This window comes from Dipodomys ordii, unplaced genomic scaffold (assembly GCF_000151885.1).
Source record: "Dipodomys ordii isolate 6190 unplaced genomic scaffold, Dord_2.0 Scaffold25, whole genome shotgun sequence".
NCBI classification, from domain to species: domain Eukaryota; kingdom Metazoa; phylum Chordata; class Mammalia; order Rodentia; family Heteromyidae; genus Dipodomys; species Dipodomys ordii.
The window spans coordinates 17,710,452-17,723,437 of NW_012267241.1; the positions used below are offsets into that span (position 1 = coordinate 17,710,452).

General features: G+C 40.5%; 1 protein-coding gene across 1 annotated transcript in view; it reads left to right on the forward strand.

Moving 5' to 3' along the window:
* The window catches only part of Znf521 (zinc finger protein 521), a 287,726-nt gene extending 275,707 nt beyond the window's left edge, over positions 1-12,019 (forward strand). The window contains exon 8 of the mRNA XM_013014942.1: positions 11,194-12,019. Within this exon, the coding sequence (XP_012870396.1) occupies positions 11,194-11,223 (30 nt within the window). The 3' untranslated portion in view covers positions 11,224-12,019. The remainder of the gene's footprint in view (positions 1-11,193) is intronic.
* The last annotated feature ends 967 nt before the right edge of the window (positions 12,020-12,986 follow it).

The window sequence follows — 12,986 nt, forward strand, 5'->3', positions numbered from 1 at the left end:
CTTCCTTCCTTCCTTCCTTCCTTCCTTCCTTCCTTCCTTCCTTCCTTCCTTCCTTCCTTCCTTTCCTTTCTTTCTCCCTCCCTGTCTCCCTCCTTCTCTCCTTCTTTCCTCAGTTTCTCCTTTCTTCCTTCCTTCCCTTTTCCCCTTTTTTTTGATGATATTGGAGACTGAACACAGAACTTTGCACTTGTTGGACAGGTGTTCTCCCATTCAAACATCTCCCCACATCTTTTTTGCCTTCACTATTTTCCAAATAAGGTTTACTCATGCCAGACTAGCTTAGACTGCAGTCCCAATCTTTTCTTCCTGGGTAGCTAGAATCATAGTCATAAGGCACCACATTTGTCCCAGGTAGGAATATTACTGATATATATATATATATATATATATATATATATATATATATATCACACACACCTACTCAGGATCAGTATGTGACCTATTCTTAACAGTTCAGTTATATAAATCAATAGGTTGTTTTGATAGCTTTTTTCTATATTTATTAAGGCAAATGCCTTTGACTGGCACCTAATATGAGTTTTCCTGTGTGGCAGTGATTTTAATAACAGAAATATACACTAGAAGGAATTTTTGCCCAAGTTCAAGAAACTATTTTTCACAATTATTGGAATGTGTTTGAAGGGAATCCTGTCTCTATCAAGTGGAAAAGCTGAGAGGGCCTGGCTCCTCTACCCACAAAGGTTACCCTTTGAATATAAATTACAACACCCTGTGCCTCTCCCATTCTAATCAGATGACCTTTCCAATCTGATGGACCAGAGTTTAAATCCTAAAGCTGCCAGTCAGTTTTTAAATCAATGCCCTGCTCCAACATCTTTCAGTCCTAACGAAATTTCAATGGATTGCTAACACAGAACTGCTGTAGGTAAAGCAGGTAGAATCTTTGCTGATTGCAGAACAACTCAACTGCAATATCTTGGGCAAGTAATATGACTAAGGTTCATTGTTCACCAAATAAATCCTCTAGAAAAATAAAATATACCTTCCAGGATTTAAAATCTAAGCAAAAAGGGAGGAGCAGAAAAATTAGAATATGTGTAAGAGAGTATTTCTGAAGTTGACAATGTAAGCACCCATTCGTTATTTGCTGCTAATTACTACACGAGGCTGTTAAATATTTAGCGGAAGTTTGTTTAATTGCATTTGACTGGGAAAGGCTGCCTGAATATGGTTTCAGCACTGCAAGCCAGTGATGTGCACCGAGATCCTGGCAGTGAGAAAATTTGTATTCGTCCAAGATGAACATTTACAGCGGCAGACTAGCCTTCTCTTCTTTTCATTCTTCCTTGCACAGATTTATTTATCTTTAAGGTATCTAAAATTAGAGCACGAAGAAGGGGCACTGTTCACGGATGTAAAATTGGAAGGAGGTCATTCTTAACCTTGTTTACAGATGTTCCAGTTTAGAAAGCACTAGTGTGATAAATTAAACATTACAGGGGGAAAAAATTAAAGCTTAACAACAACTGGCACATGGACACATCTGTCTGTGAGGCACGGACTTAATCCCTGAATATCTTATTAGACAGTATTGTCTATCAAAGCCTTCTGTCCCCCTATCCACTGGCTCCTGCAATTCAAGAACCCAAGTTAAATCTCTGTGCCAGCCTCTCTCCTGTTGCTGGCTTTCGATAGAATGGTTTCAGTGGACAGTTAGCTCCTTTCAGGTAAATTTAATTCTTATATTTTCTTTTAGAAATCAGCCTTAGCCAGATACTAGTGGCTCATGCCTATTCAGAGGCTGAGATCTGAGAATCAAGGTTTGAAGCAGCTCTGATTCAAATGGTAGAATGCTAGCTAGCCTTGAGCAAAAGAAGCTCAGAGACAACACCCAGGCTCTGAGTCCAAAGCCCAGCACCAGCACACGTTGCGCGTGTGTGCACGCGCGCGCGCACACACACACACAGAAATCAGCTTTATACTTTCAGTAGAATTTCCTATGGTTGTTTTGCTTCTTTTGGTCTGTTCTTCTCATTTGGCACTTCTCGTGACTCTCAGTGTACTACATCAGTTCTGCCATTGAACCTGTACCAGCAAACAAAGGGTGGTGTTTCTGAAGTTCTTTCAAAGTAGATGCTTGTCTCCATATCCTAAATATTAACTTCCAGAGCTTAACACTTGAATCTGTTTATGTATCATTGGGTTGCAAATATTCCTAAATGGTATTGGTTAATTGCTACTAAACATGGTTCACTGGTGACACATTGGAGAATTAAGTCACCTGCTGAATGAGAAAAACACTTCTGGAGAGATTTGATTTCTTTCATAAACAATGCAATTTGTGATTGATCTCAAAGAATCTGTTCATGATTTCTGAGCAAATGGGCACTGTCACCCTTTCACATGATTTTTAAAACATATGAAATACAGTCCCATGTGGTAGACATGTGTTCTTTTATCCTATTAAAATGATGGCAAAGTCTCATACGAAGTTTGAATGTGAAGTAACATACTAATGCATAGTACAGAGAGCTTAGGTTGTATCTTCCCCATCTCCATTTTCCCCAAGAACCCAACAAGTAACTTGATCCTGTCCCAGCAACCTATCAATTCCAAGGCAAGTCAACAAGATTCCCCTACTCAGCACACCGGCCAAACCAACCTTTCTCCTTCCCCTTTAGACGAGGTCTTTATTCTAGATGCTTCCAACTCATTGCAGTCAGGACTTTCATTATCTCTAAGCTGTCTTGTATTCATGTGCAAATGTTTCTCTGAACAATAAGACAATGGTCTCCAACTGAGAATGAGTGATATGTGACAATGTCTGTAGACATTTCTGGTTGTCACAATTTTAGTGGTGCCCCTGGCATGTTGTCAGTTCAGGCCAGGAAAGCTGTTAAATCTCTTACATTATCTAGATCAACCCTTCAGAAGCAAGAGTTGTCCAGTCCCTAGAAACAATACTTAGATTGGAAGCCAGGCTATAGGGCAAGCTCCACAGGCCTTCTGATAAACCAACACATCCAATGTCTGTATTCACTGGAAAGTGGCAGGGGAAAGTCCTGTAGGTCACTTTGGATAAGAGAGGAGAAATGTATTCTATGAGTAGATGGTGAGGCTTCTGATCACAAACTTGTGAACATATTAATGTCCACATACTGCGGGACTGTCCCAAGTCACCCTTATCTGGGTTTATTGACTTGAATAACCAAAGAATAACAACAACATATGTCCTTTGGTAGGGTTTCTTTGGGTGTGAAATCATTTTCTATGGAAAGAATGATTGAGCTTCATTGCCAGAATCACTTAAAAGTGGCCTATAGCATAAACTTAATAAAAAGAATTCTGTTTCAGCAAGGGGACAGACTAAATAACCTAATTGTCCTTTTCTGTCTGTAGTGTCATGTGTTTTTCTGATCACTTCTGATGATGCCAGTTCACCCTTTGCTTTAATATAGCCTAGTGTCCCCCAGAAAAAGGCTTTGAGATGTCAGCACAAGCCCATGTTAACAGTTAAATGTCAAAAGAAAATGCATCAGTGTCTCTGTAAGTTCATGGTGATGGCATTACCATATGAAAAAATAAAGAGGGAAATTCTGTCTGTGCAAACATAGTCATAAATGCAACATTCGTGGCATTAAAGTGAGGGGTGAAAGCATTATCATGACAGACAGGTCCAGAATTGCTACTCTGCAGACTCATAACAAAAGAGGAGAGCTTCATTCTCATAAATTCTCCAAATTTAAAAATTATCAGTTAACTTCCCTGGATATGAGAAATGTGCTTATGTTGTTTTGATTCTTAAAGCACATTGGTAAAATAATATCTGTTTTGCCTTTTAAAGAATATTCATGGAGCTATAACCTAACTCACAAAATTTTTTGTTCATACCCACATACATGTTCCTTCTAATGAGTCTCAGGCAAGATCTATGAAAGCATAAATCCACTAAATCAGCCAGGAAATGTGGAGCTGTGGGCAAGTGTGTGTATCTGTGGGCAATGGAGACCTGAGGGTGGAAAAATGAGGGGAAAATGAACTTGAGGTGCTTTGGGCCTTTATTGTCATTTTTAAAACATGCTTAATGGCACTTCCAGACTAATAGCAATCCACTTTTAACTAATTTAAAATTATGAGAACTCCTGTAGTTGTGTGGGCTTTGAAAATGTTCATTTATTAACATTCACATTCTGCTGACCTTCTTAAGATCCTTAAAAGCACCCCTCCTTTGCCTTTGTCATATATGAGGGTTGGGGAGAAGATAGCCCAGTATCCTGACATCATGAGCTGCATATACTTTTTAAAACTATTTTACTAGCAGAAGAAGTTAGGAATGGGGAAAAGAGAGAGAGAGAGAGAGGGAATAGAAATGTAAAAATCTTGATTAGAAAGTATAATTTAATAGAACATGTATTGAACCAAATGTATTGATTAATGTAGAAGATATAGTACTTATATTGATTCAAACCAGAGATTTAGTACTAAAAGCTCTAAGCCAAAAAGCTGTTGCAGATTGCTACAAAAGTCAGTTTAATGCTGTCCTTGAGAATGCCTTCACAAAGAAATTCTTCTAATGTTCGAGGACTAGGTAGAATGCGGTATATGTCAGTCTGATCCCGGAGGGTTTTATTTTGTACTCTAATAGCTGTTACGAGCCTACATTATATCCAAGGAGTAATTTTCCTTAGGGGTGCCCAGCTCGCTTTGTGTCAATATTCTAGCATTTTAAGTCACGTACAGTATATGCTTCTGGGAACAGGGAAGGAGCCAGCCAGACTCATAATGGTCTGCATTCATTAATAAAGGCAGAAGCTTCTGTCCCTCTATTGCCCACTACAGGGAAGCCTCTTTGGCCTTCAGGGACCCATACAGACACATTTAAAGAAAGCTTTATTTTGAGTGGGCAGGAGATGAAATGCTGGACTTACAGACATTTCCTCAGTCAGCTCTGTGCCGAGCACAGAGGTGACCTTAATGGGTCAAAGAAGAATGCAGGTCAAAAGACTTATTATCCAGCCTGTTGGAAACCAATTGCTTTTGTTTAAAAATAAATAAATAAAAAATAAAAAAATAAAAGCCCTCGTGCTTAAAGGTTGGTGGTAATGTGGCATTCTGTTTGCAGCCTGTGTGTGAACAGGAATGTGCTACTCGAAAAATAAGAGCATACTGATTATTCTCAGTGTTTGCAGATAAAGGTCCAACCCAAGTGATAAAAAGAAGGGTAATATAATTAGTTAATCAGTGATGATTGATTGCGGATGTTTGTGTTCTTCAACTCAAGAAAAAAACAACATGCTGTCACAGTGCTGTCACCATCTGTTAAAAGCAACAGCCACGTTTAATCTTTATATTTCTTTATTTCATCCCGCTTTGCATTGTCTCTTCCCCACAATTGCCTACTATTTCATCTGGTTAGAAAACATCTCATTTAAATTGAATATAACTGCGGCTTGAATTTGAGATTCTAATGGCACCATGGATTAGTGGAAAGCTTGTTATTTTCTCTGTCTCTTTTCCCTCCATTCCTTTTTAAAATAGCCTGCTGGCTCTTTTTTTCCCTAGTTTTAAAAGCTTGTCAGAGTTTGTTTGAAACAAAAGGCTATAAATAGTCAAGTCATGGCTTAAAAAAATGATTAACATCTTTGAATCAACAGATTTCACAAAACTCCCATTCAAATGCTGTTTTTATTTTTTATGACTGTTGCCACTTAACATTTTTGTCTTTGCCAACCGAAGGCTACAGAGCACAGAGGGGGAGGGAGTCTCTGCCAGAGAATGAGAAAAGTCAGGGCAATCTGTGGGTGCAATTTTTGGGGGGTGGAAATTTAATTTTTCAGTCCCAGGAAGGTAGATTCCTCCTGGCTTTCCTCCAAAGCTTAACTTCATCATTGTTCATAAGTGCAAAAATTCCAACTCCCATCAAGATTGCTGGAAAATTGGATCATAGCGGGAAGGCAAGGTGAACAGTTTCAGAGGATCATAGGTTTATTTTTATTTAAAAATATTTTTCTTGGCTTGCATTTAAAATAGGATTAAACCGTTTGACCAGCAAATGTGGTCAGCCCTCAGAAAAAAAAAAGAAGGCTGAATTAATCATTTGTTAGAGTGCCAAGCCCAAAATGAGAATTCCAGTCTTGTAAAATGGAAGGCATCTCATATTTTAAAAGAAATACATAGTGCTAGAAGGGAATTTTTAAGGCCCTCATCTGTTTTTTAACTTCCTTGGTTTAATTTCACATTTACAGAGGTGGAAGAGTGAAGGGGGGGGGGAAAGGGGGAGAGAGACAGAGAGAGAGAGAAAGAGAGAGAGAGAGAAACAATCCTTTCAAATGGGCTCCTTTACAGAAAAGAAAGTGGGTTTTGAAACCTTGTCATTAAAGTAGCATACCTAGATGGCTCTTCTTTTAAGCTTTAAGGTGTGTTGTGGATTTGATTGGAGAAAAAAAATAAAACACAAACCCCTCTCGTGTAAAACAACTGTTCATAACTGGGATTAATGGTTTGCAATTTTCAGTTACTTAGACATGGGGTCTCTAGGAGATGGCTTTTTGCAGAGTAGAATATAGCTCTCTGTGGGATTACAGAAGTTTTCTTCTCTTCTACTTCCTTTTCTGTCATCTCCCCCCACCTCCACCAATGTTGCGTTGATGTTCTTCTCGATTATGTAAAACACTTTCCCTTCATTGGAACAGATATTTTTTCTCATAACCTGTCATTGCATTAAAGTACTTTGGGGACTGTGAATTGCTGTGTAAAATTGGTGAGATTACCCACTGCTTTGTTCTACTGGAGTGGCTTCCTTCAGACTTAAAGAGCTCAAACCTCCTTTACAGAGAAGACCACCTGCTTGAGGCTTGGCCATGACTTGCCCACCTCTGCTCATGTGCTTTTGTGTTGTCAAAGCCTCGAGACTGGCCAGTGACCAGGGCAAGAGCAAGTTCTGCCTCTGAACCGCCTTCTTTTGCTCAGTTTCTGCTGTCTACTCTTCTTCTTCCCACTTTTTTTTGTTTGTTTTTAGCTCCCCTTCAAAGAAATGATGTCTATGAATTTTTTCCCCCAAACACAAGAATCACTGGGCACTCCCATGAACTTGTTCCTCTTCTGAGAGCATCCAGTCACTGTGGAAACTGTGATTTCACTATCTGTTCTTTCCAACATCTACAAGTCACTCAAATGCATTATGATACCATTCTTCCTCTAGAAAGTAATAAGTAGGCTGGAGGGAGCAAAATATCCCTTGGGACCCTCAGAAGTGATGGGAGCAAGCCCTTGAGTATGGATCAAAATCATCTGAGAGTCCCTCCCTCAGTCCAATACAAGTATGCCCATTTCTCATGAACCTCTGGGAAGATACTGTCTTGGACCTCGGTTGGTCTGGAACAAAGATGGAAAAAACAAACATTGAGAGTAAAGGGGTCTCAGTGATGTGCAAACATCACTACACTATGCCTTGATTGGTTTTCATGCCAGATTTCCCATTTTCATATTACTTACATCATTGCTTTTTATTTTTGTTTAAGCTTCTATTTTACAAGCCCTTCTCCTTGCAAATGATTTATCTTCTTATCTCTTACATGCAAAGCACAACTCCTTTATAGAAATGGCTTAACTCTGTTTCAAGAAGTGATGTATATGAATGTGTTCATGTCTTTGCACCTCTGAAGAGACTTGTATGGCTCTGGTTTGGAAAGAAAGCATCCAAAGCACAACTGGTGCCAGCTTCCATAAGCAATTTACTTTTAGGTACTTGTTTCACAATATCTCATCTCCACGTAGTGGCACATAAGAACACTGGAGGGCTTGCAATGTATCTTCCTTTATTAACCCCTAGAGTCCTTTTTGAAGATGAAGTAGCCTTTGTAAGCACTTAAACATTTAAAGTGGTATGATTAATACAGACTCACACATCTGTACAAGTAGACAGGTAAATATTTACTTATTGTTAAAAACTAGAAACAATGTCTATTGTAAGGAAATAGAAAATATTAAAAGAATGAGTTTTATCCACATTAAGTAAAAATAAAGATGTTATTAAGTTGATTTTTTACACTGACCTTTTTTTTTTTTACCATTGATGGAAAAAAAAAAAAGAAAATCATTCAGCATTCTTTCAGTGTCCCATCTTTTTAGTGGTACAAGAGTTTGAATTCAGGGTCTCATGCTTGCTAGGCCCAAGCCCTTTTTTTGTTGTTGTTAGTAGTGGGGCTTGAATTCTGGACCTGGACACTGTCCTTCAGCTTTTCAGCTCAGGTTAAACATAGTAGTAGTTGTCGTCGTCGTCGTCCTCCTCCTCCTCCCTCCCTCTCTTTCTCCTCCTCCTCCTCCACCTCTTCCTCCTCCTCCTTTTCCTCCTTTTTCTTCTTCATCTTCTTCTTCTTTTGGCAATATAAGTCCTGGGGCTTGAACTGAGGGCCTTGGCTCTGTCCCTTAGCTTTTTTGACCAAAGCTAACATTTCTTCATTTGAGTCATGGCTCCCCTTCCAACTTTTTGTTTTTTATTTTGTTTGATAATTAATTGAAAGAAGGGTCTCATAGACTTTCTTTCCCAGTCTGGCTTCAAACCAAGATCCGAATTGCTCAGCCTCCTAAGTAGCTAGGATTATGGGGCCACATATACGCACAGAGGGTTGGGGGAAGGAGAGAATAGTTTACTCTTAAATACATTTTGAACACAGGAGAAGAAAGGTGTCACATTCATGCAGCAAATCAAAGCACATATATTTTAAAGAAGAGAAAATAAAATAAAATTTCCTACTCATGAATGATTTTCCTTGTCCTTTTCCTCTTTTCTTCCTTTAGCCCAGGAGACTCTGTCAGGACCCTGTTAGGGGGTCTCCCAAGTCCTGGTTTCTAATCACTGGCAGTGGTTCTCTTGGTGGGAAGGGGGCATATTCCCAGTATCAGTTTCCTTCATAAATGAGCTGTGTGAATTAGGGAAGGAAGTATCATCCCCTTCCTACTCCTCCTGACTCATTAACACACCAGTCTAGCTGGGAAAGCATTAGCCTTGAGTCTACACTGTCTGAACAGGCAACTCTCTAGTTATGCTCAGGGGTAAGAAGAGAACAGAGATTTCTAAGGCAAAGCTTTCTGCTTCAAATACCCCAGCAGCTCTACTTCACCTGTAAACCAAGTCTGAACTCACTAGCAAAGTTGATAAAGCTCCTCATAATGTTGCCTTCGCTCCCCTGTTGCTTCAGAATACTGGAGGACTTCAAGCCATCTAACCAAGTCACAAGTTCTCAATCATACCTTGCGTGTTCTTGCCTCGCTGCCTTGCCTACCCAGGTCATTCAGCCTGGAGTGTCCTGTCTGCATACATGTGTCATCTGTCCAGCTTTAGGCAGGCAGGACTAGGTAGAGCTGTGATACTTTGGCTCTCCATTCTAAATATCCTTGACAATTGCTCCTGTGTCAACCTAATGTTCTCCTTTAATCTGTGGGCATGTGGAAGGCATGAAGGCACGGATCATGCTTCTGCTCTACCAAAGCCTTTGCTTCTTCATTCAGTTGTTCACTTGACCCAATCCCCTCTGCTGAGCACTGGATGCCGCAGGCCAGACTAGATCACGTTCTACAGGATGAAGGAAGGTGTAAATGAAGGATCATCAGAATTACTGACGTAAGCACAAGAGCCAGGCCTACCAAGACAAATGCAATGTTAGCAATAGGAAGGACAGTAAGAAGACAGAGAAGGAAAAGATGGGCTGTAAGTCAAATGAGCATGGAAGTGGTCATATGTTGACTTAGGCACCAAGGTTTTGACCAGAAGTGGAGGGGCTATAGGTGCCATGTAGCTGGGAAGCTGTAGAAGCAGGCTAGAATAAGGCCATGCACAGGTTTAGGTTACGGAGGAAGTTTGTGTGGCTTCCCTCTCTGCAAAGTGTCACCATTGTTGGGCCTGCCTGGATCAGGAGCCTGCCTCTCCACTCCTCACCCTCTAACTTGGATGCTGGCCTCACGTGGCCTAGATGTCCCAGTTGTCCTCTCACAATCTGGAAAGGGAACGTGCTAGTACAGCTGGAAAGGAGAGAACTAAATACAACCAAGGCTGTTCTCATACAGAGACAACAGCACCCAGGGCCAGAGGAGTCACAGCAGGATGCTGTGATCCACTCTTGAGCTGTGGGGCTACCACAGGTCCCAATTGATCCTCAGGAGAGAAGCTGAGAATACTTCCTGTCCTCATGTCCTGGTGGCTCTCCCCTTCAATGTCCATATTCATGAGCAGGTAGGATCCTTGCTGTCAAAATGTTTGTAATCATCTAGGAGCTGGTGACTCACATCAATAGTCCTAGCTATGCAGGAGTCTGAGATCTGAGGATCATGGTTCAAAGCCAGATGGGACAGGCAAGTCTGGAGATGTGGAAGCATGGCTCAAGTGGTAGAGTGCCAGCCTTGAGTACAAAAACTAAGGAAGAGTGCAAAGCCCTGAGTTCAAGCCCCAGTACTGGAACAGAAGGAGAGAGAGAGAGAGAGAGGGAGGAGAGGGGGAAGGAAGAGGGGAGGGATGGGTGAGGGAGAGGGGAGGGAGAAAAAGAGAGGGAGGGAAAGAAAGAAAGAGAAAAAGAAAAAGAAAGAAAAGAAAAGAAAGAAAGAAAGTGAAGAAATAAATGAAGGGCATTTATGAAGTTAAGAGAGACTAGAGCACAATCACATGCAATCAATAGGAATGATGCATAGCTTCAGGAACTGCCTGTCAGTGGCTCATGACTATAATCCTAGCTACTCAGGAGGATGAGATCTGAGGATCATGGTTTGAAGTATCTATGAGAGTCTTACCTCCACTAAACTTCCAAAAAAGCCAAAAATGAACTGTGGCTTCAGTGGTAGAGCACTAACCTTGAGCAAAGGAATCTCAGGGACAGCAACTAGGCCCTAAGTTCAAGCCCCAGGACTGGTACACACAAAAATAGTGCTACTCTGGTCTTTGAACAATCAGGTTTCATAAATTTAGTTGGTAGAGGAGGGAATGGTATGGTGGCAAAGCATCGTAGACAAAGCAAAGGAAAGGTGCATCTCACCTTCCAGAGGCTTGTGTCCCTGGTAATCATGGGTAGCATGTTCACTGGGTTGTCTGCATCTGAGTCTCTCTCCATGGGGACATTAGGGGTGCATACACCCACAAATAACTGCTCCATGTACAAAAACACATTTTCATGCCATTGCTTTCTGCTTGATCTGATGAGAATCTACTCACTTAAGATCTCCCCTCTTCTCTTTTCTTTACAGAACCATACAATGACCCAACACAGCAGTTAGTTCGAATATGGTCTCTCAAGGAGAAGGACTTTTTGTGGCACAAAAAGGGAACATGTTTTACTCTTTGCACGAAACTTTTCATTGTTAATGTATATTATTCAGAAACATTGTATTGTACCATAAAACTTGTATTATCAAAATTGTTGGATGTTCATGTGTTTGAACTTTTGAGCACCAGATAGACTCCTTGTATATAAAGTGTTGCACATGTATATGTCGTCTGATATTAAAATGGTCTTGTAAAGACAAGTGGACTTGGGCCCTATTCAGGTAGGATTTTAAGGGAAAAACAAACAAACCAGTAAGCAAATGGCTTAAGAGAACGTATTTTCAAGGAAGACGGTTAAAGCAAAATTATTACACAATGGAACTATGGTTGGACTTCCTTTTATTTACCTTAAGCCTCAAATTTCTCTTTTGGTATATCAACGGTTAAAATCCAAGACTATTTTTTATGGCTGAAGATTCTTGCAGACCATGAAGAGATGTTCTCACAGAACAGAACCCCACAGCTGGATAAGGCCCATATATATATTTGTAAGCCTTGCAATGTGACAGGTAGCTTCACTATATATGCAATAGTTGTTATGTAGACTGTCAAAGAAAAATTTTTTTTTCCTGGATACATTTGAAGCTTTGAGTGTTCAAGGTTTTCCTTAATGATTTCACACAACCAAATTCTTGAATCAGTTGAACTAACCTGTATGTTACTGTTATTAATGTTTACTCTGCGGTCTGAACCTGGAGATTACTGGAATTGTTTTCCAAGAGGAAATAAATTCAGTTTACCATTAGGTATGAGTGTATGTGTGTCTTTTCTTTTTCTAGTTACTCTTATCATTAAAAAAAAAAACAGAAAAAAATGTAATTGCTGGCACCCTTGGAGATGAAATCTGCTCTTGAGAATACCCCAGGCACAATCTCAATCATATTTAACCTTTCTACACTGGGCCAAGTGCAGTTGGGAGGATATTCATCATGCTGCACAGGCAAAGAGTGAGGCCCAGCGTACTTCCCACTCTCCTAGATGCTAACAGGTCACATTGTACTTGAGGATTCTGACATCACAGATGGATGTGATGGCTGTTTTCTGCATAATTTGCAGCCCAATTCATGTCATGCTGTGCAAATCTGAACTCGAAGTAGATGGCTGCAATTTGAGAGGCAGTTTGGCTTATGTGTACTTAAGAAGCAGCATTGTTCAGAAGACAAAGCACAGAGCGGGGAGTCAGAGGGCTGTTCGTTCTGGTTCTGGCACTGACTCCCAATGGGGTCTTCTCCAAATTGCTTCACCTCCTGGCCTCACTCAGCCAGGAAAGGTAACAGCTCTTGGTCAGTAGCCTTCACACAAGCATAGGGTGGCTATGGAAGATGACTGTCACCACAGTCCATTGTGACATGGTGGGTAAGTAGGAACTCTGATTGTGTGTGTGTGCGCATATGTCCGTGTGTGTTTAAAGAAGACAAGACTAACAATGTATACGTTACACCTTGGTACACATGCTTAGTCAAAGTTACTAACTAGAGACCCAATAATACATGGACAGCTTTCACCAAAATCATGCTTCATATAGTTACCTCACTATGATTCTTTTAACCCCTTTTAAACTCTGAAGATCACAAGCAGATCCTTAAACCAGAGGGTCTATTCATGATAGCTCAATCACTAGCACCACAAGACACAGTACTCATCCCAATGCTTCAGACTGTAGCCTCCTTGAGGATCCTCTACTGGAGCTTATTACATAATGGGGTGCAAGGTC